The sequence below is a fragment of the Lolium rigidum genome, chromosome 1, assembly GCF_022539505.1.
Source record: "Lolium rigidum isolate FL_2022 chromosome 1, APGP_CSIRO_Lrig_0.1, whole genome shotgun sequence".
In the NCBI taxonomy this organism is placed as follows: Eukaryota; Viridiplantae; Streptophyta; class Magnoliopsida; order Poales; family Poaceae; genus Lolium; species Lolium rigidum.
In genome coordinates, this window is record NC_061508.1 from 347,055,592 (window position 1) to 347,078,650 (window position 23,059).

General features: G+C 46.2%; 3 protein-coding genes and 1 pseudogene across 3 annotated transcripts; 1 reads left to right on the forward strand and 3 right to left on the reverse strand.

Moving 5' to 3' along the window:
- Positions 1 to 3,775: 3,775 nt before the first annotated feature.
- LOC124664545 lies at positions 3,776 to 12,254 on the reverse strand (annotated as a pseudogene).
- Positions 12,255 to 15,327: 3,073 nt separating this feature from the next.
- LOC124684805 (putative F-box/LRR-repeat protein 22) lies at positions 15,328 to 15,729 on the reverse strand. Its single transcript, XM_047219055.1, has one exon. The coding sequence runs from the start codon at positions 15,727 to 15,729 to the stop codon at positions 15,328 to 15,330; it is 402 nt and encodes a 133-aa protein (XP_047075011.1).
- A 3,008-nt stretch (positions 15,730 to 18,737) lies between these two features.
- Positions 18,738 to 19,130, reverse strand: LOC124684807 (F-box protein SKIP19-like). Its single transcript, XM_047219058.1, has one exon. The coding sequence runs from the start codon at positions 19,128 to 19,130 to the stop codon at positions 18,738 to 18,740; it is 393 nt and encodes a 130-aa protein (XP_047075014.1).
- Positions 19,131 to 20,317: 1,187 nt separating this feature from the next.
- Positions 20,318 to 21,506, forward strand: LOC124664557 (actin-97-like). The gene is made up of 3 exons (XM_047202048.1): positions 20,318 to 20,377; positions 20,463 to 20,856; positions 21,148 to 21,506. Exons 1-3 carry the CDS (start codon positions 20,318 to 20,320, stop codon positions 21,504 to 21,506), a joined length of 813 nt encoding a protein of 270 aa, XP_047058004.1.
- Positions 21,507 to 23,059: the final 1,553 nt, after the last annotated feature.

Genomic DNA, 23,059 nt, shown 5'->3' on the forward strand with positions numbered 1-23,059 from the left:
ACCAATCGTCATTCATAAAAAAGCATTATCTAGATTCTTTTGCTTATGCATTGAAGAATTGAGATGGATCTCCCCACATAGACACAATTTTTTTTTCGAAATGGGGAGTTCAACCCCGGCTTCTGCATCATGATGATGCACACGGCCTTTTATTAATAAAGTATCAAAAAGTCTTACATAAATCGCATCTCAATCATCGCCTACAGTTGATACAAAAATCAACCAGCGGAACCAAAAGAACATCAAAAAACTAAAAATCATTGTAGTCTCCTAGTATGTCGCCAGCCAGCCTGGCACAAGATATCCTGAGCGACCATCTGGAGCCGTGTGCATTCAGAAGCCATGGCATCCCGTAGTCCCTCCGGCGAAAGGAGAGCCCATAGATGAACCCAGTGAGCCACCATATGAATAACCTGCAAGTAGTGAAAATATTGTTTTTTGTTAAATATAAGATCATTTCTTGCCCTCCAAATAGACCAACATAAAGCAGACACCCCAACACGGATAAAAGCTTTAGATTGTCTATCTACCCCATTTAACCAATTCTCAAACAAATTTGTAATATTGGTTAGAGGTGGAAGATCAAAAGTGAAATTAACCGTACGCCAAAGAAGTTTAGCTAATGGACATTCAATGAAAAGGTGTTCAACAGTTTCCTGTTCTCCACAGAAAACACACTTCATACATCCATTCCAATTCCGTTTAGCTAAATTATCTTTAGTTAATAATACCTTGTTACTAAGGAACCACATAAATATTTTTATTTTTAAAGGGACTTTAACTTTCTGCAAATATTTTCTCAGGTATGGGGTATGATCACTCATAAGATCTTCATACATAGATTTTACCGTAAATTTACCATTGGTTGTCAATTCCCAAACAAAACGATCTTGTTCATCATTTAGATTTACCGTCATTAGTTTTCGGCATAACTGCAACCACAAAGTCCATCTGTTGCCCAATAACATCCGTCTGAAACTAATATTCAGTGGGGTTTGAGCTAGCACATGAGCTACCGTTACATTCTTGTGACGCACAATATTATATAATGACGGATATTGATTTGCCAGAGGGGTTTTCCCTAGCCAGACATCTTCCCAAAAACGAGTACTCATACCATTTCCAACTTTGAAAACGCCTCTATTAAAAAACTCCTCCTTCACTCGCATTAAGCCCTTCCAAAAAGAAGAATCTGTGGGCTTGGATTGTACGGCCGATAAGGTTTTATTCCTTAGATATTTATTATGTAACAATTCCTGCCACACCCCATCCTCATTAAGCAACTTAAACAACCATTTACTTAGTAAGCATTTGTTTTTGAGTTCGAGTACTTCAATACCTAAACCCACTTGATCTTTAGGCCGACAAACAATATTCCATTTTGTAAGCCTATATTTTTTCTTATTTTCATCAGATTGCCAGAAAAACCTAGATCTATAGAAATCCAATCGTTTCCTTACCCCAATAGGTATCTCTAAAAAGGATAATATAAACATAGGTAAACTAGTTAAAACTGAATTAATAAGTACCAATCTATCTCCATAAGATAATAATTTTCCTCTCCAGCATCCCAGTTTGCTTTCAAACCGTGTTTCAACGGGATACCAGTCGGAATTTTTCAGTTTTCTGTAGTGGATCGGAATACCTAGATATTTAAAGGGAAGAGATCCAACATCACATCCAAAGATCTGTTTATATTGATCCTCTTCATCCTTTGCCTTTCCGAAACAGAAAAGTTCACTTTTGTGGAAGTTAATTTTGAGTCCCGATAGTTCTTCAAATATGCATAAAATTAGCTTCATGTTTACAGCTTTTAGGAGGTCATGTTCCAAAAAAAAGGATTGTATCATCGGCATATTGTAGTATAGAGATACCCCCCTCAACAAGATGAGGAATGAGCCCTCCAATCTGACCATCAATTTTTGCTCATTCAATTAAGATGGCAAGCATATCTACAACAATGTTGAATAACATCGGGGACAAAGGGTCCCCTTGCCGCAAACCTTTCTTTGTTTGAAAATAATGACCAATGTCATCATTTACCTTTACTCCCACACTCCCACCTTGTACAAATTTCTGAATTAAACTACACCATTGTGTAGCAAAACCTTTCATTCTCAAGGTTTGTTGTAGGAACGACCACTTAACTTTATCGTATGCCTTCTCAAAGTCAATCTTAAATAATACCCCATCTAGTTTTTTTTGTATGAAGTTCATGAATTGTTTCATGGAGAATGACAACTCCTTCTAAAATATTTCTTCCCGGCATGAAGGCCGTTTGTGTTGGTTTAATAACCTTTGGGGCAATCCCCGTTATTCTATTTGTTCCAACTTTGGTAAATTTTTTGAAACATACATTTAATAAGCAAATAGGTCTATACTGTTGAATCTGTACCGCATCCTCTTTTTTGGGTAATAAAGTGATGACCCCAAAATTGAGTTTGTAAAGAGACAATTCTCTAGTACTCAACTCATTAAAAAGTGTCATTAAATCCAACTTTATTACCTCCCAAAATTTCTGATAGAATTCCGCCGGAAAACCATCAGGACCCGGTGCTTTATTATGTTCCATCTGTGATATCGCCTCTAACACTTCCTCTTCAGTAAAAGGATTTGTTAGAATATCATTTTCAGTAGCTGAGATCTGCAGAATATCATGTACCACCCCCTCTATTAAAGAGATGCTGGTCGACTCTGGTGGCCCAAATAATTTTTTATAAAATTCAGTTATATATAGCTTAAGGTTGTCTTCTCCAACAATTGTTCCTTCTTGTTGTTCAAGCTGAAATTTTTTCTTTTTCTGATGTTTGCCATTTGCAATCAAATGGAAATACCTCGTATTATTTCCCCCTTCTTGGATATGCTTAACTTTTGCACGTTGAGCCCACTTAGATTCTTCCTCACGCCTTAACTTACGCAAACCCTCATTTGCTTTTTTAAGTTCCTCTCGTTCTTGCGGACTCAACGGGTTAGTTTCCGCTGTGATATCAAGACGATCTATAATGTCTAACAATCTCTCTTTCTCTTTTTTGTATTTCCCACTTTGATTTTTTGCCCAACCTTTAAGAAACTTTCTAATATGTCTCAATTTATTTAACCAAATATCAATAGGATTAAAGCCAGATATCACCGAATTCCACTCTTTCTTTATCATCTCAAAAAAACCCTCCTGTTTCAACCAATGTAGCTCAAAAGAGAATTTTGAGATATTACCCAGGTGAGCTTTAACCCCTGAGTCAATGAGAATCAGTGTATGGTCAGACTCCGCCCTCGTTAGTTTTTCAAATAAGCATTGGCTCTAAAGCACAGCAATAGTTTTTCACTTGTCTGTAGAGAAGTGTACTACAGTTTGGTGATAAAGTAAACTGAGTACATGCTCTTTCTGGCCTCGCACCGACCGCTATGTCCTCCCTTTGTTGTCAAGTACCATAAAACGCTGCTTAATGATCGGAATGTGCTAAATGAAAGGGTAAAAAGAGAGAACTCTACTTGAGGTAATATTTTTAGATTTTTTCAAGTGTCGCAACTAACCGAATCAAACATTCTTCAAACAATGGCAGAAATCATAGTATGTAGAACAACAATGCCTACCTAAAGGCCACTGTTCGTGAACATATGAACACCTGAACTGCTCCATTCTCAGATAAGTGAGTGGCTGAGCCTGGAAACCCATTAAGTGAGATGCTTCTATTTGGCACTAACTCAAATTTTAAACAACCCGCAAGTCCGAAATAACCTGTTAAGAATATTTACCAAAATCTTATCTCCACAAGTTCTAGGTCACTTTAAGCCTGCTGTAACGTAGAACAGGGGAATGATTAAAATCTAGAAAAACTTTGAGGCATATCTCCTCAACCTTGAACTCACTGACCCTGTTGAAATGTGAAGAACTATATTTGAATTTTCAAACAACTGTAATCATCTATCTGAATAAATCAACTCCGATCATGCATCACATCTTGACATATGAAGGTGTGGCACAGACGCAAAGAACATTTTCAGATAAGTATTGATCATGCGACCACAGAGAACAAATGATCTCACCCGCAAGCGAAGAACTCACTCACAAACTTTGTATTGGAGAAGCAATTGCAAGAACACATTTGGAAGTCATCTAAAAGAAAAGTGTGAGAAGCATCTGAAACTGAATTTGGACATTGAAATGAATGGAGGCAAGTTTCTACTCCTCGTCAGTCATTACCTGCACTAACTAATCGGAACCGCCTCCTCCTGCGGTCCTGCCGTCCCCACGGGGCCACTCATGGGTCGTCGCCTTCGGGTTTGGCGGCCGCCCGCCAAAGCACCGCTGACATCCTGATGTTGCCCCTACGCGTTGTCTGGCTCCAGCGGCACAGACCACTGGTCCTGGCTGCGAAGCCCCCTTCTCGTTGTCCCTAGCTTCCTGCGCTCCCGACCTGGGAGAGGGGGTCGCTAGTGAGCTGGTCCTAGCAAAATAGAGATTAATCGATTATAGCTGCTGTCGTCGGCGTAGCTGCTGCCGGACCGGACTAACAGAGCAGGCTGGATTAATGAGGCGGGGTTGCCCGCTACCTGCGGTGAGGTTTTGACGCAAGGAAGAGCTTGGGACTTGAGAGGAAAAGAAGAGAGGAGAGACACCAGGAGGGGCTATCACCGTGTCTAGTGTCAGGCTCTGTGAGGGCAGCGAAAATTGCCGGCGAGGGCAAAGGCTATAGGCAAAGAGAGACTCATCTGTTCGTCTGGATATGGTGCGACGACGGCGGCGACACGGAACCAGGAGAAGAGAGACAATGGTTACAACAAAAGGGAGAAGGGAATTATTTTTCTACACCATGCATGGTTTTTTTTAGTTTCCACGGCTTGTAAAGCTGCAATGTGGGGCAGCCTAGCATAGGCCTACCGCAAATCACATGCAGAGTCTCACGTTGCGGTAACAAAAGGAATTGTTTACTGGCCCAAGTTGATGGCTAGGATGACTTCTATCCTGAATCTAACGACCCACAATGCTTGTGCGGGAGAGGGGCTCAGCAGGCTGGGTATTCAACAGGATTACTTGTTGTAGTAATGTCTGCGCCCATGCCTTTTGTGGCATTACCACGACGTACTTTTGTACGGGTAGATCAAATATTCCACGGTGCATAACTATACATCATCCTTGCCATGTGTTGCGACAAGTATATCTACCGGGGGACAAAAACTTCTGAAGCCTGGTGATGTGTCATCCAACTTATGTGCCGCAATATGCGGGTGGTCTTGCAGTGAGTCCTACTTGTAAATTTGTTTCGAAATCAACTACATGGTAGAGATGATTTTCACTACATTGCTAATCCCAAGGAGAAGCAACATTAAAGAGGCAATTGCCTCATTGGAGATGCATATAAAATTAGGCAATATTTCCTAATGAACAACCTTCTTTGTTTTTCTTAGCCATGCATGCTTACTTTCTTTCTCACAGTAGTTTGTACTACATAATAATGCAGCTTCGGTGGGAAAAGATCAATGAGGATGAAGAATCTCCAACACATGACGTCCCAGGTTGCCATAAGGATGAAGGTCTGCAGGTAGAAATTTATTCTTCGATTGCAGAAAAATAGAGTACATGTAGTTACTCAGTGCACCGCAATATGCATGGTTATACCGTTGCTTACAACGAAGAAGATGGTAAGGCTATGGTGCTTGACGAGAAAGCTATTCTCTACATGGACAAGCGCATGCTCGAAGATTATTCTCATTACATGAAGGCCGTAGTAGACATACCTGTCTACTTCTTCTTTGCGAAAGAACGTGCGCATGCTGACATTGAAGCAATGGCATGTGTCCAGCGACTCCAGGTGCGCGGGCAGTTCTCCAAGATGGCTGCCAGCCCTTCGCTGGTGAGGTTGTTGTCGATGATCTGCAATGAGCGCAACTCGTGCATAGTTGCAATACCCCGGGCATCATGGTCTGTACCCCACCTCCATCGCAAACCATCAAACTGATCCAAGCAATGTTTTTTTTTATTAAAAAATATATATTAATATTGCGAAGATACCAATTATACTCAGCTTCTGCAACTACGTAGTGCCTAATGGCCATAGTGATGACATAAAAGAAAAGTCTCGCTAAAGTGACCAATTTCTTGTAACAACGCACCAAACACCACCAAAACAGCACTAGGAATCCTTCAACTCCAAAAGCGACGCTTCCAGGAAGGAACAGTGCACAAGCGGCCCTCATCAATGACTAGATTTTCATCCCGAAGAAAGTCCGCACTCACAAAACAATGCCTTTAGCAAGGTCATTGCCAGACACAATCAATTAAGACCAAACCTTAGATCTTCACCCTGCAAGTTTATACACTGAATTCTTCCTATGTTGTCGCCCGTTCAGCCTGTAATGCTTCAGGTGTGGGCATGCTGGCCCAAGAATCTCGTACAACTTAGATGTGTGTCCTTTCTATTAGCTCAGAACAGTGCGACAGCTCGAGCTCCTCTAGGAGAGGAAACCTTGTTATTAGCTCTACAAAGCCTTCCAATGAGACGCAGTCGCAAGAGATGAGGCGAAGGCTCTTCAAACAGGGAGACCTGCAAAGAAAGAACACGTATTATTCTAACGAACCAACAACTAATATACAGAAGACTGTTCTGTTATTTAAGATACAACAAAGTATAGCCAGTTTGAAATAAGGACAGCTAAAATAAAACAATACTCAACGGATTGAATCAAGAATAAGTCATCACAAAGGATGAAAGCATTTGATAACAGATCCATGCTTGGACAATGTTTACCTATAAATTTGTTGTCAGGTCTGGAAACGTGGAAGATTAATTGTTAGAATGAATATCTACCAAAGTTATATGCCAATTAATGTGGCCACAGTAGTTGCATTGATCTGACGATTCTTGTGTAAGTTGAACAAAGTGAAGTCTATGTTTCAAAAACAAAAATTAGCCAAACCATAAGTTAAATAGTAGTAGTTTTTAGTTAGCTTCAGTCTCTATCTCTCGTAAGTCTGAACTCTGAAGTCATTTTCGAAGTTCAGTCCAGCTACCAGTTACCAAATATTGTTTCTTACATAGTTATCTGTTGGCCTCTGAAGTCTAAACACTTCCAAATTTCAGAAACAGCTATTATGGTAGCTGAACAAAGAATTTTATCTCCTGTGTATTGCCTAGAATATAAAGATCATGCTAAAATTTTACCAATTACTATGTCAAGATCATTAAGTGGGCTGCCACTTAGCGGTCACTCATGACCACGGGAGAAATTCCGACAGCACCCCCCTATCGTTTAGCAGAGAAGAACGCAACATTCTTACTCTTCCCCTGCCTTCTGCACAGGCCTAACCGCCTACCTCTTCTTTTTTTTTTTTTTTTTGAGGAAAAGGCTGTCGAATCTGCCGTCCGATTAGATAGATAGAGTGTTATGCACAGAATGACCCAGTTTATAAGGGAAACCGGGTCCAAAAACATACATTGCCCGGTTTATAAGAAAAACCGAGACGAAAAACCGCACAAGCGAGGAGTCCCACGCAGGCTACCAACGCAACAAACACACCTCTAACTCCGGGGCCGCCGCCCCGACGTACCATCCAGAACAACCTTCGCATTGCCCGAAGACGAACCAGACGGGTCGACAAACTCGCCGTCCACACAGATATCCAAGTCGCCACCCAAGCACCATGCTTTCGGGGCCGCCGCCCTGACATAGCAACCAGGACGACCTTCGCATAGCCCGAGGACGAACCAGCCGGGTCGACGACCTTGCCGCCCACGCAGCCCCAGAATCGCCACCCAAAACCAAGCAGCGCCACGACCCCGCCCCATAGGGCCGCTGCCGCAAAGGAGCTCAAGGCCGCCGCCTCGAAGTGCCACCACCGTCCAGGACCGCCGCCCTGGCGTCCGCTGCCCAAGAGCACATAGCCATGTGCCCCATCACCGAGAACCCGTCGCACCGCAAAGGCCAAGAGCTCCAAGGCGACCCCTCCAACAAGGTAATGACGCGTCCGTCACCGTCGCCCGCTCCCGATGGAGCTTAGATTTTCACCCGGAGAACTTGAAGCCACTCGCGTCGGTCGGGATCGGAACTCCACAACAACGCCAACAAGAAGGGATACGACGCTCGAAGGCGCCGCCGTCATCGGCACATACCGGAGTCGGTGCAAGGCTTTCACCCGGAGTTCGAACCCAGAACGCGAAGCTCGGGGAGCCGCTGGGAGGCAGCAAGACCATGTCATCGACCACCATCTCCACCGCAAGACCATCCACCGCTGCACCTCACGCCGCGGCAAATGCTCTGCCTGGCCGCGCCCAAAGCCGCAGCCGCTGCTCCGGGGCCGCCGCCCCGGCATCCTCGCCCGCCTCTGGAGCAAGCCAACCGAAGGAGGAAAGCCCCCCAAGCAGCGGCCACCACCCACGCATCTCCTCCCCGCATACAAACGGCCAGGCCCCGTCTTCCCCAAGTCTGGCCGCCAAGCAGCAAGGCGAGCTGCCCAGCAACCGCATCTGCCCTGGCCCGCCTGGCCCAAGCTGAGCCCAGATTGGGCCCGCATCGCCGCCGCCAGCCGTAGCGCCCGGGCCGCCGCGCGCAGGGCTCCTCCTCCGCGCCCACCAGCAGCAACCTCCCCAGCGCCACCTCCTGCTCCAGCCGCCATGGAAGCCCGCAGCGAATCCCGCTGCCACGGGTTCCCCAATCCCGTGTGCAGCCCCTCCCGGCTAGAGGAGAAACGGGGCCTGACGCCGCCGGCTCCGCGCGGGCTTTGCCCGACGGAGCACACCGGCGACGGCAGAGAAGGAGGTGGGTGGGGTTTCGGTGGTGGCTAGCCGGGATTTGCTCCGCCGCCCGTGTCGCCCAGGGGAGGGAGCGACGCGGGGGCCGGTCTGGTTGTTGTATGCTTCTTTTTAACTTCTAACTTCTAAGGCTCTACCCCTCTCCCACTCACTTTTGTTTGATTTCTACCGCGGACGAACGAAGGAGGCTTAACCCACAATTGCCCACCAAAGAGCTTCTTCGGTCATTATTTATCCAGCGGAAGCTTACTAGAGTATAGACTTCCTCTGTTCACTAATGTAAGATCCTTTAGATATTTCGAAGTGGATTAGATACAGATTAAAATGAGTGAACCTACATAAACATGTCTAGATACACACTAAAATGACTGAACCTACACCACAGCTAAAAGGTCTTAGAGAAAGTATTTTTAGACGGAAGGCTCGAAATGAGCCCAGCTTTGAATTAACAAAGCCATCAACTAGCTAGGACTTACACCAAGATATACAACACACACATACAACGCGTAAACCGAGAAACCAAAAACAAAAAGACAACACAAAGAACGCCAACAAGCGCCAGGTTGAGGGAGCCTTGTCTTCTGTTGCACCGGAGAGAGCACGTCTCTTAGTCCACGCCAACAAACCTCCTACGCACCAGAGCAACAGCCCAAGGGGGACTCAACGATGGGCCAGCAGCCTGGCAGAGCTTGAGGATCCAAAGGAGGGGGGTCTTGCAACCACGCTTCCAAGAAGGTGCATGGTGCGCGAATGCGTCATCATCGTCGGCAGAGACCAAAGTCCTGCAAAGCTTTCACCCAGACCCCGAACCACCACCCCCGAGCTCGGGCTAGGTCCAGACCCAGAAACACAACGTCTTCTACAGGCATTGGGATAGACACACCGGCGAAACTACGACCAGACGCCGACCTAGCAAAGCCCCCAAGGCACTAGGCGGGCCGTCAGCTACCAAAGCAAGCCGTGTAAAAGTAGCCCGATCGACGAGGTGAGAGGGTTGGGACATCAGCGAGAGATCAAAGGGTGATCCACAAGACACTACAAGAGAAGCCTGCCCGAAGTGGGGCCACCAAGGGGGCAGAATGAGGCGGAGGGACGGAATCCCTCAGTTCGATTCGGGGGATCATCTTCGGGACGCCTTCAACAAGGGAGCGACACCCGAAAGGTGACGCCGTCACCGATAATGGCAAAGCCATGCGCAGCTTTCGCTAAGATCCCATCGGGTCAAAAATCAGGTCGCCGTCGCGAGGACGTAGAGCGGACAAAGCAGAGCTCGCTACCGCACCTCCAACCCGAGTCACACTAAGACCTATCCCCAACTAGGTTTGAACACAACATGAACACAAAAGCAACAGCTGCACTAGCGCGACCCTGAAGGTTGGAGGGAAAAACCACAACCACGGCATCAGTTGTAGCCCGAGCCATGCTGCCCACCCCGGCAAACATGCATTGACCAATAGACTCAAACCCTAACTGAGTCGGCCAGCATCGGAGACCTGCGATGCAGGAAGCCACCGATGTGAACGAGGGAAGCTACCGGATCAACAAAGGATCAAGCGCCGAACGTGGAAAGCCCCAACCAACGGCTACGCCACCGCCACGTTCAAGGCCCACTTCATCCGCCCAGGCAGAAGAGATCAACTAGCCAGGCCCTGCCAAGCCTAGATCTGGGCCCACAAGCCCAAATCCGGCCGGACCAACACAGCCAGCGGCGGCCACGACGCGCCAGACGGAGAAACTCCGCGCCGGCCAGGAACCACCGCGCCGCCGTGCAGTCACGGCCCGCCCCGACGGGCCCGCCGCGACGCGCGGGAAAGGGTGACCAGAGGCGCGCCCGAGGCGCCGCCTTCGCAACCACCGGGCTGGCCACCCTGCACGGCCGGAGGAGCTGCTGCCGAAGCCCAGCCCGCCGGACTTCGCCACCGCCAGATCGGGAGCCGCCCCGTCGGACCGTCTCGTGCGCGGGGAAGAGAGATTCCATCGCCGCCAGCACCGCGCGGGCTTTGCCCGGCGGCTCACACCGGCGACGGCAGCAGGGGAAAGTGGGGGGGAGGAGGGGGACGGCTGGAGGGGAGGGTTGGGGGCGCCCCGGCCGCCTCGGGGGGGCGGCGGGAACGGGGGAGCGGCTAGTCCCCCTGAAGTCGATCAGAATCATCGCTGATGGAGAGAAAGTATGTAGGTACCATCTTCCAAGGAGCAGCTTATTAAGAACTAAATTCAAATAGACAATCTTGAGGGCAGGTCCTTTTCAGGGAGAACGATAAGTCTTCAGAGCAGGGAGAAAGTATTTAGGTACCATCTTCCAAGGAGCAGCTTATTGACAAGTGTTTACATGATCGACCTACTACGGGCTACTATGAGTAGGGCTGGACAAAAAGCTCGAAGCTCGGCGAGTTAAATGAGTGCTCGTTTCCTCGACTCGTTTGAGTTCGGTTCGTTTTGTTAACGAGCCAAGCTGAGCATCGGTTTTTGCTCATTAAGGTTAACGAGCTAAACAATCGAGCCGACTATGTTCGTGAGCTACTCGTTAAGATCGGTAACAAGATAGGTTTCACCAGTTTTGACTGCGAGTCACTTTAGTTATCTCAAATATTTGGCATGAAGGGGCCAAGCAAAATAGTGTTCTTTAACCATGCTTGAAACTCCTACATTAGGATCTAAAAACTTAGGCTTCCTCGCTTCCTCACCATGCAATGCACACATGTTTGTTTTCCATTGCCTCCTTAACGAGCTGCTCGCGAGCGCTCGCAAGAACATAACGAGTCGAGCCGAACAATGATTTCAGCTCATTATTCTTAACGAGCTTAACGATTCGAGCTTTAATGATCACGAGCTTAACGAGCCGAGCCTTAACGATCCGAGCAGCTCGTTAACTATGAGCCAACTAAACTATGGCCGATCCAGCTGCTCAACAGAAACAAATATTTAGCGTTTTGAAAAGGGATACAAATGAGAAGATAAATTGACATGATCATTAAAACCAAAGTTATCTGTAGTAAAGTTTTGAAAGTAAACTGCAATTAATAGCATATGCAACAACCAGAGAATCAACGAAAAGATCAAGGCATGAAGCCATCTGCCCAGCCTAACCAAGGAAACATCCATAAAATCAGACTTGTTGGAACTAAAATCAGGTCGACCACCACTAACACTAGATATATTTTGGACCTTAAACGAGCAAGCGAGTTAAGCTAAATCTTAATGAAAGATTCTTCAGGAAGTTTAGATGCTCACTGCTCGCTTAGGTACAAGAGGAATCCGTCGTCGCCGGCGTACTCGCCGCAGAACGCCTCGCACTGCCCCGCGCTACGGTCGGACTGCAGCGCAGGCCATCCCCTGGCGGTTGAGCCTAAAGGAGAGGTCGGCGTTGCCGCGCATCACGATGCGGCGCCATAGCTCGGGCTCGTCCCGCGCTGCGCGACGCCAGGAGCGACACACCTGGTCAGCGCCCATCAGGATGTCAATGTGATCAAGCTTGTCGAAGATGGCCAAGATCCAGTCCAGCGGCATGTCCGCCCACTTATTCGGACTCTCCTCCTCCGCTGGAACCGTCGCCGTTGCCTTCTTGCGGCTGCGCCGATAGCGGGCGCCTCGGCGGCGAGAGGGGGAGGGCATGGCGTGGCGTAGCGTGTGCGTGCTGAGGGTTAGGGCTCCATATATGGATTTCCTTTCTGGGCTGCCGGTACGGTGGTGCCCCAGATTAGTTGAGATCGCTCAAGACTCTTCCTACGAGGGTGGTCTGCACGTCATGCCCACCTGCAGAACTTTGGTCGAAAATCGAAGCAAAGAAAGCAGGGGACAATTTGAAGCAAAAGCTATACGTAACGCTGAACGGAAATTGCAGATATGACCGATCTCACCAAGAGGACAAAAACATCCATGTCAGTGTCAGTTTTACATGGATATTTACAGGGTCAGTGATTGATGAAGCCGAAAGCATCACATAGGCTACTAATAAATTTTTTTCAACAAAACGCAGAGACATTGCGTTTCTTTTCGTTGCAAAGAAGGAGAGTTTGTTACAGGATCACGCCTCCAGGGAGGGTGGATAACAGGTAGGCTACTGAAAATTTTCAGCCGAATCTAATAATAGTAGTGAGAAAATCAATCATTCTGGTGTAGAAAGCGCAAATGGTATTACAATGTGTTTCCTCAGCCTGCTCTACTTGTTTCAAGCGAACTGAAGTAAAACACCGCTGACCTCCTTATTGCGCTGACCTCTTTATGGCAATATAAACTGAGCTAGTAGTACGTATAATCTAGGAGTCCAGAAATCCTATTAATGGAGTATATTTAGTCTGATTTCGTAAATGAAACAACACTCGTACGAACCCCAATAAAAGAAACTGCCTGCGGACAAAAATCAAAGCAAGAAATTACCGGCCATGTAAGAGGGTCCAATCTGGCCAGGCACTTCTGTCGGCACATCTAGAAGTGTAGATCAATTCTTTTAGATTCTCATGCACCTACGCATGCCCTTGGAAAGTATCCTATCATGCTCTTCAAACTCGATCTTATCGGCGTCACTAAAGTAGCGAGAATGATCGGAATCATCAGAGTCACATGGCGCGATGAAAAAAACCTGACAATCACGCTCATCATTATCATCTTCATGGTGGGAAAAATCCATAGACCATGAAGAACAATAACTAATAGGGCTGCCGGGCTCGAAATACTCTGAGTCATTGGTGAAGTCATCGTGGCTACCGGACTGAAAATGCTCCCAATCATCAGTGAATGCATATGGATACAGCTTCTTCGTCTTGACACGGGCACACTTGGATCGAAGGCTGCTATCCAGGACAGTGATATTCCAACACCTGCGTATGTCAAGGGACTCTAGGTGAAGGCAGTTGTCAAGGATGGTTGTCAGCCCTTGGCCATCCAGGCTACATCGGAAAAGCTGCAAGGACCTTAGCTCATGCATCCTTGCAATTGCCATAGCTCCACTGTTGGGTTCAGCACGGTATACAATTTCATGAAATTGTGCATATCCTTCGTCTTTCACATGCTTGAAGTGCTTCACCCGTGGACAAGCTGTGGCAACAACCTCAAACACCCGTGCGTCATATATACTGTAACATTTGCAAAGCTCGAGCTCCTCCAGCAGAGGAAACTTAGTTATTGCCTCTGCGAAGGCTTCATTGGTTACATCATGGCAATCGATAAGATGAAGGCATTTCAGTAAGGGTGCCCTGCAAGATAGCCCACGATCTTAATTAGCAACGTGCATAACATCGAAATATGCACAAACATTTCCGTTATTCACATAAAAGAGAATAGAAAATTTCAGATGATTTTAAGTCATATAAAAGCTTTTTTTTTTTTTTGCGAACAAGCACTGATTATATTAAAGCCCAAACGTTACAAGAAGACACCCCAGAAGGATAGAAATTACAAATAGGTCCTCCAGCAACACAGTGACGCCGGCGAGGAGCAAGACGCATCGATGGAGGCGCCCACTGCATCTTCCAAGCCTTGGAACGAAGATGATCCCCTGCGGACGGGAAGTCGTCGAAACTCGAACTCCGGGGAGCCTCCATCCAGCGCCAAGACAGCAGCACCGCCGGGCTTTTTTTAAACATAAGGCCTAAGCCCAGCTTTAAATTAATAAAGCCACAACGGCAGATAACCATACATCCGAGTCTGAGACCTAACACACATAAGCGGCGCCACCCACCGCTCGCTACAAGACTGAGACCTACTACACCATTACCCAGATCACACCACAACAGATCACACCACAACGGGGCAACCCACCCCCAAACATACACCGATACAAGCTAGAAGACTAGAATGGATGGATGTGCCCTCCATGTCCTCTTCCTCGCGTGTAGCCTTCTAGGCTCGTCCAGAGCCGCGTCCAGCAAGTCCCTCTCCACCTGTCTGGCCATGGCTCTCCAACGCCTACGGTTTGTCGTTGATGATGACGACCGCCGGGCTTCAACATCAGCAACTTGAAGATCTTGATCTGGATTCACCGCTCCGAAATCCAGTTGGGGAAGGAACGTGCACGGCGGTCACCTAGGACCGCGAGCACGGGAGGAAGACGCCTGCTTGATGTCGTGGCTCCAGAGAGCGCCAACACCGGAGAGGAAGAAGACGACCCCAAAACACCCACCGCCGCCGCCTCCGCCTCCAGGACGCCGTCGGTGAGGAACCTACTCAAGCCTACACTATTTACACGACGAGATCTGGGGTTTCCCCACCCTCCCGGCGCCGGAGCGGCCAGCGGAGGGAAGGGGAACCAGCGAATCGCCGCCGGCGAGGTGGATTGACTAGGAGGTTTCAAGAAATCGCCCTCCGGTACTGTAGCGGGGGAGGGGACGAGTCCAAGTTCGCGTCGTAAGTCATATAAAAGCTGAATAAACGTTTGCAAAAACAGTGATGTTCCCCTACTACAAAATTTTTTTGCCTTCTCTTATTTCACAGTGAGAAAACATAAACTAAAATTTTTCAGGAAAACATATACTTCTACTGTAATTTCAGAATGCATTTTGTACCAAAGCAAGAACGAACAACAGATAAACTCCAGATCAGATTACCTAGAAACGAATGGATATCTAGGTTGGGGGACCGAATCTTACTGGTCGGCGAGGAAGAGGAAGAGGTCATCGTCGACGTCGCCCTTGCCGAAGAATGACTGACACTGCCCGTGGCTGAACCAAATGGATAGCCGCGCCATCCTGTCAAGGCTGATAATCTCCCGGAAGAGTCTGGAGTGGCCGCGCATGTCGACGCGGCGCCACAGCTCGGGCTCGCGCGCCGCGGCGTGCCAGGAGCGGCAGACCTTCGCCGCGCCGCCGAACATGAGCTCGACGTGGTCCAGCCTGTGGAGGACCTGGAGCAACGCGTCCAGGGGCAGCTCCGCCCAGTTACTCCTCTCCGCCCTCTTTGATCGTCGCCTTCGGATACGGCTCAGTCGTCGCCTCCCGCACCCGGGAGCCCGGGCCGGCGGCGGCGGGGGAGGCGATAGCAACGGCATCGATCGCGATGTGGAGCTGTGGCTTTAACCTCGCAAGACTTGGTTTTATGGACTGCAACGGTGGTAGCTGGCTAGGTCGGTGTGCTTTTGACATGATATATATCAGTTTTTTTTTTTTTTTTTTTGAGAAACACAGTACAAACGTAGGCGCTCACATACACGCGCATACACTCACCCCTATGAACGCACACACGCACACCCTACCCCTATGAGCACCTCCGGAAGACTGAGCCGGCGGATTAGATCTTGAAATTGACGAAGTCACCACAGGCGCCTCGTCGTCGGCCTGGAACGTCGCCTCCCACTGAATGAATATTCCGCCTTTACGAGACACGCAGATGTCAAACCTGGGGTTTGAACTCTAGTGGGCTGGGGGTACAACCACCCTCCTAACCACCCAACCTCAGGTTGGTTCTCATATATCAGTTTTCTTTTTCTTTTATTTCACACAAGAAGCGATTTTGTTTTGTTTTGTGAAGAAAATTTATGTGAAAAACTAAAATCTAAGTTGGTGTTATGATTTAGTTGTACTCATTCTTCGGAGTAGAATATACTAGAGTCATAATCTCGACATTTTTATTGTGCTAATATATTTATAAATATTTGGAGGAAATGTATATAGATGGACACTTAATGCATGATTGCGTGTGTGAAATTTCTACGAAGTATTTTTAGAACAATTTTTTATTTCAGAATTTATTATAAAGTTGTATTTTAAGGGGCATGTTGAGGACCAAGGGAAGTTTTTTTTTTTTGAACTTGAGGACCAAGGGAAGTTTATCTCCCTGCCCTTTGGAAGAATAGCATTCAAACATTGCAATACTCAGCCGGAAGCGATCATGCAAATCTTGGACCAAAGTATTCATCTATCTTTTTTTTTTCTCAACCATGTACAGTCTGACACTTCAAACTGAGACTCACTTGTAACCTTCTTCACATGCAGACATGCAGTCCTCCACGGTTTGGACTAAAATTAACGGACACGCATATTAATTTGGAGCACTTTGATTATTTGCATGAAGTCCTCATCCACGGGATGGAAAATTTGATTCTCAGTTTCGCACAAAGAGATGCGAGAATCGGATACACGCTTCTGGTTGAGAAAGTGTAATTAAGCTGCTGGCATTCTAGCGAACTGAACAAAGCATCTTCGGCCTGTTTTTTTTTTATGTTCTGGTTGAGAATGTACTGATGGTTTTTTTTTTTTTGGAGATCAGTTGTTGTCTTGTTTAGGACAATTTAATAACTTTAAACAGACTTGGCTCACCGGAGATCAAGGAAGACAGCAACATCCAGGCCCAGCAGAACACATCAAGATCAGCAATTCATTATTAGATTCTAAGGTACCTATGTCGACGTCGACGTGTGCCATTGATGAAACTCCTTTCATGCTCCTCAAAATCAGTCTCCTCGGCGCGACTAAAGTAGCAAGAATGATCGTAGTCAGCAGAATCATGGTCCTCGGCATACAAATACTGAAAGTCAACCTCGTCACCGTAATTGCGGGATAAACGAAAATTGGAGCAGTGACTAATATGGTCGCCAGGCTCGAAATACTTGGTGAAGTCATTATATGCATAGGGATATAGCTTCTTCGTCTTGATCCTGGCACACTTGGCTTGCATGCTGCTATCTATAACAACATTTGCGCAGTAGTGAAGGTGAAGGGACTCTAGTTGAGGGCAGTTGTCAATGATGGTTGTTAGCCCCTTGTTATCAAGGTTGCAGTAGAAAAGCTGCAGGGAGCTTAACCCGTGCATCCTTGCGATTTCTAAGGCCTCTCTATTGTCGGCAAGAAGATAACCTCCTGTGTTGACATATTTTAAGTGCCTCAGTTGCAGAGAACATGTGGCAAAAGTCTTAATAATCCATGTGACATCCTGTGGTTACATTGGCAAAACTCCAACTCCTCCAGCATAGGAAACTTCTTTATTGCTTCTACAAATGTTTGATTGTGATGACAGACCACGGGAAGTCGGAGGCTCTTAAGTAAGGGTGCCCTGCAAGAATAACACATGATCAAGAATCCCGACATTATTTGCCAATACTTCAAAGGGTGCAAGTAATTGAAGGGTAAAAAAAGAGGGACATTGCATAAATTCAATTCGGTCCCGGATACGTATGCTCCTTCTATAAAAAAATATTTTTTTGAAATGTTGGAATATTTTGAATAAAGTTCAACATGTACATCTTCATAATATATGTGTTTTTTCAAGTTTCGCGAGAAACCAATATTTTTTTGTAGTCTATGTAAAAAAGAGAAAATTTATCTTCTAAAAAGTATTATTTTAGGCATTGAATTTTGTCTTTTTTACACATGCCACATGACAAATCAATTTTTCATGAAACGACTTTGTGAGCGCATAGCACGTGAAGATGTACGTCCGAATTTTTCGTTTCAATTTTCTGAAATTTCAAAATATCTGTAACATGCACTTCAAAATAAAGGGAGCATATGCTCCCATGTGCCAAAACACCACTCCTGAAATATTGAGGTTTCCTTACTGCTTTAATAGAAAACCGCTTTATCACCCTCAACCATTTCATTTGAATAGAGTATGTTCATAAGGAGTACAAATATCGGCATTATGCTTTTTGTGGATGGAATCCCCACAAAATAAAATTGCATACGAGTATGTGTTGCCTACCGGTGTTTGTCAAAACAAAGACGTATATTTTTAGTCAAAATCAACATAGTTTAAGTTCGAGATAAAAATGTAAACTTCTACATGATTTAATAAATAATAAGTATGCTATGAAAATATATAAGCTGATTTGGTATTTACTTGATTGGTCGAACTTATAATTCGTCGACTTTTTTGACTGAAAATACACATTTTAAGAAGAAAAAAATAAAAGTTGGCTTCTTCTTGTGGTGACAAAAGTACTTTATAGGCATCGCCACACTTTATCGATGGAATTAGTACCAAATCAAGGAGAAAGAATCAAGAAATCAATGATAATGGCTAGTAGTAATGGTGAGCGGGAGGTTCGTGGGAGCATAAATCTTACCGCTCGGCGAGGAAGAGGAGGAGGTCGCCATCCACGCAGCCGTGCTCCGCCATGAATGCCACGCACTGCCCGGCGCTGAACCAGATGGCGAGCCGCGCCATCCTGTCGAGACTGATGGTCTCGCGGAAGGGACGGGAGTAGCCGCGCAAGTCGATGCGGCGCCACAGCTCGGGCTCGCGTGCCGCGCTGCGCCAGGAGCGGCACGTCCTCGACGCGGCTCCAAGCATGAGGTCGACGTGGTCCAGCTTGTGGAAGATGTACAGCAACGCGTCCAGTGGCAGGGCCGCCCAGTTCCTCCTTGATCGCCTCCTTCGGATCCGGCTCCCGAGCCTTCGCGAGCTCCCGCCGCTGGGAGCCGCCGGCGGCGGCGGTGGCGATAGCAACGGCATCGCGACGTGGAGCTGTGGCGTTAAACACGGAAGACTTAGTTTTATTATGGACTGTGACCTTGGGTCGGTGCGCCTCTCACGGGATGTACGTTTTCATTTCTTTTCCCGAAACCAATTTTTCTTTTACATTCAGGAAATTGGTTTTCATCCCGGAACTTTGAATTACCCAGAATTTCCAGTTATACAAGATATGAAAATCCAGCCTATTACATCCTATTAGAGCAAGGCGATTTACACAAAAATAACCCTGCAACTATAGCACTAGGCCGATCACTCCAGTGAACTATTTCACCTATCTAACTCTTTTGTGTGGCGCCCTCCCATGGGCGCCACATATGGCAGTGTGGCGCCCGTGCCTCTGGCGCCACTCTCCCAGCCGACGTGGCGCCCTCGACGCTGAGCTGGTGCGCCGATCCGACGTGGCAGGATGTGTGGCGCCCATGGGAGGGGCGCCACACTACTCTTTATATATAATGTCTATCTAAAGATAAGAGAAGACTGTAATAGCTCAATCGGATGAATCCTTTGCTTCCAAATCCCAGGTCATTAGTTCCAATCTCCGCACCACCCTAATTTATTTTTATTTTTAAAAATTATGCTAGATATTGTAGTATGTTTAAAACATGAAATCTAGCCTCGTACTGTTTTGTAGAGGTTTTTTTATCTTCTCTTGATTGCAAACTGTTTGTTCACAGGAGGGCCAGATTCGTCATACTCGTCAAGTTGTTTCCACAGTCTCTTGTTTATTCCCTGTGAGAAATTTACACAAGATCAGGGGCCTTCCCTGATTGCGTGTCAAAAAGATTCAACTCTACTTTTACACATTAAGTTGTTTTTCACAAACTCTTTGTGATTCTGTGTCAAAATTTTACTTTTAACATCCTACTCTACTGTGTAAAAGCATTACTTTTGGCCAACTTTCTATTTAGCAAGATGGAACTACAACACATTAAGTTGCTTTCCTCCTGTGAGAAATTTACAGAAAATCAGGGGCTTTCCCTGATTCTGTTTCAGTGTTTTCTTTGTGAACGTGTGAGCGGTGTCTTTTGACTTTCTAGGCAACACATTGCACACATCCATGGCTGTTTTGTCAAAAATCGCAAGCCATGGATTTCTCTATAGAGCGACAGTATTGCTTGCTGTTAGTTGATATCATTCTTATGCTACTTGCAGATATTCTGTAGACAATGGCTGATGGTGAGGACATCCAGCCTCTTGTTTGTGACAATGGAACCGGAATGGTCAAGGTCAGAATTATTTTCTCTCATCTGTTACACTGCCATTTCCTGCATTTATTAATATGACATTTTCTCATGGTTTATTATTATCTAGGCTGGTTTCGCCGGAGATGATGCACCAAGGGCTGTTTTCCCTAGCATAGTTGGCCGCCCTCGGCACACTGGTGTTATGGTAGGAATGGGACAGAAGGATGCCTATGTTGGTGATGAGGCACAGTCCAAGAGAGGTATCCTCACGCTGAAATACCCAATCGAGCATGGTATTGTGAGCAACTGGGATGACATGGAGAAGATCTGGCATCACACTTTCTACAATGAGCTCCGTGTGGCGCCAGAGGAGCACCCTGTGTTGCTTACTGAGGCTCCTCTGAACCCAAAGGCCAACAGAGAGAAGATGACCCAGATTATGTTTGAGACATTCAATGTTCCTGCCATGTATGTTGCAATTCAGGCGGTGCTCTCCCTCTATGCAAGTGGTCGTACTCCTGGTATGAACTGTTTCCACTTTTTAGTTCAATTTGATGCTTTGCTTATGCTGCCATCCACTGGTAGAACTGTTGTCAAGTTCCTATAATTAAGTCATGATATATGTTAAACTGTTTTCGTAATGCTTATCATATGCCATCCACTAATTTGCGTAAATTGGATATGCCAATTTTGATTACTGCCCAGTGCTTGCTATACCATATGCATTCAGAGAGTAATTGTAATTATCATGCTGTGAAGCTATATTTAGTTTAGTGCAGTAATTTGTGGCTGAATGTTTTTTCAATCTACAGGTATTGTTCTCGACTCTGGTGACGGTGTCAGCCACATAGTGCCCATTTACGAAGGATACGCGCTTCCTCGCGCCATTCTTCGTTTGGATCTTGCTGGCCGGGATCTCACGGATTCTCTTATGAAGATTCTCACCGAGAGAGGCTACTCCTTGACAACCTCAGCCGAGCGGGAAATTGTAAGGGAGAAGCTTGCATACGTTGCCCTTGATTATGAACAGGAGCTGGAAACTGCCAAGAACAGCTCCTCAGTTGAGAAAAGCTACGAGCTGCCTGACGGTCAAGTTATCACGATTGGCGCAGAGAGGTTCAGGTGTCCTGAGGTCCTCTTCCAGCCATCCATGATCGAAGGACGAGTATGACGAATCTGGCCCGGCAATCAAGAGAAGATAAAAAAAAAACTCTACAAAACAGTACGAGGCTAGATTTTATGTTTTAAACATACTACAATGTCTAGTATAATTTTTAAAAATAAAAATAAATTCGGGTGGTGCAGAGATTCGAACTCATGACCTAGGATTGGGAAGCAAAGGCTTCATCCAATTGAGCTATTACAGCTGTTATCTCCAGACAGACATTATATATAAAGAGTAGTGTGGCGCCCCTCCCATGGGCGCCACACATCCTGCCACGTCAGATCGACGCACCAGCTCAGCGTCGAGGGCGCACGTCGGCTGGGAGAGTGGCGCCGCAGGCACGGGCGCCACACCACACAAAAGAGTTAGATGGGTGAAATAGTTTGCCCGGAGGGTCAGTCTGTGCTATAGTTGCAACAAAGGATTATTTTTGTGTAAATCGCCTTAGAGCAACTACTCTAAAAGCATCTCTAACCGCTATCCCCTAGGCCATAGATTTGATCCCAAAAAACTTAAGAGGACTAAACTTTTGTATTTTGCAAATCAACCATATGAACCAAAGTATCAATATTACAAACCGAACTAAATATAACAAATTGAATTATTTATTATACATAACTACTCACCATGGAGATGCCAGTGATGTTCAATAAGATCATCCTGTAGTTGAGCATGTGCATCCGGGTTCTTAATGCTTCGATTCATTTTGAGGAACCGCTGATCGTGTTTGCATCATGCTCAGGCTCAACCTGGTCTCATTTGAGATGTACCTGAAGTTCTCTGGCATGTCTCTCGCATCTTCAATGATCATGTTATGCAAAATGATGCAACATGTCATTATCTGCCATAGGATCTTTGGTTTCCAATACTCGACTATTCCACGAATAATGCCAAAGCGCTTTTGAAGCACACCGAAGGCTCTCTCCACATCTTTCATTTATGTTTGTTGCATTTGTTGCGAAGTGTGATCTCTTGGGGCTATTGACAAGACTATGCGGGATTGTTTTCACAAATGTGGACCATGGAGGATAGATGCCGTCAGCAAGATAGTCCCCATTGAATACTCATGCCCATTGACCTCATAGTTGCAAGGAGGAGCTTCACCCTTCATAAGCCTTGAGAATGATGGTAACCTCGACAACACATTAAGATCATTGAGAGTTTTATGCAATCCAAATAATTAATGAATGCCATATTCATAGGTCATGCGGGGCAATTTCCTCAAGGATTATTGTTGCATCTTTCCAGTGGCCTTTGTATTGACCTTTCCACCCAACTGGACAATTGTTCCAACTCCAATTAATGCATACAGTAAATTGAAACGAACATTTCAGGCAATCCTTGAGCTTCACTCTCAGCAAGAAGTCTCTTGATGTCTTCATCGTTGGGTGCCCTCAAGTACTCTGGACCAAAAATATCAATCGTAGCTTTGCAAAACCTTCTCACGGCCTCCAAAATTGTGTCCTCCCCAATGCAAACATAGTCATCAATGGCGTCGGCCAAGCAACCATGTGCAAGTACACTCACGGCTGCTACGCACTTCATCATGGGGATTACAC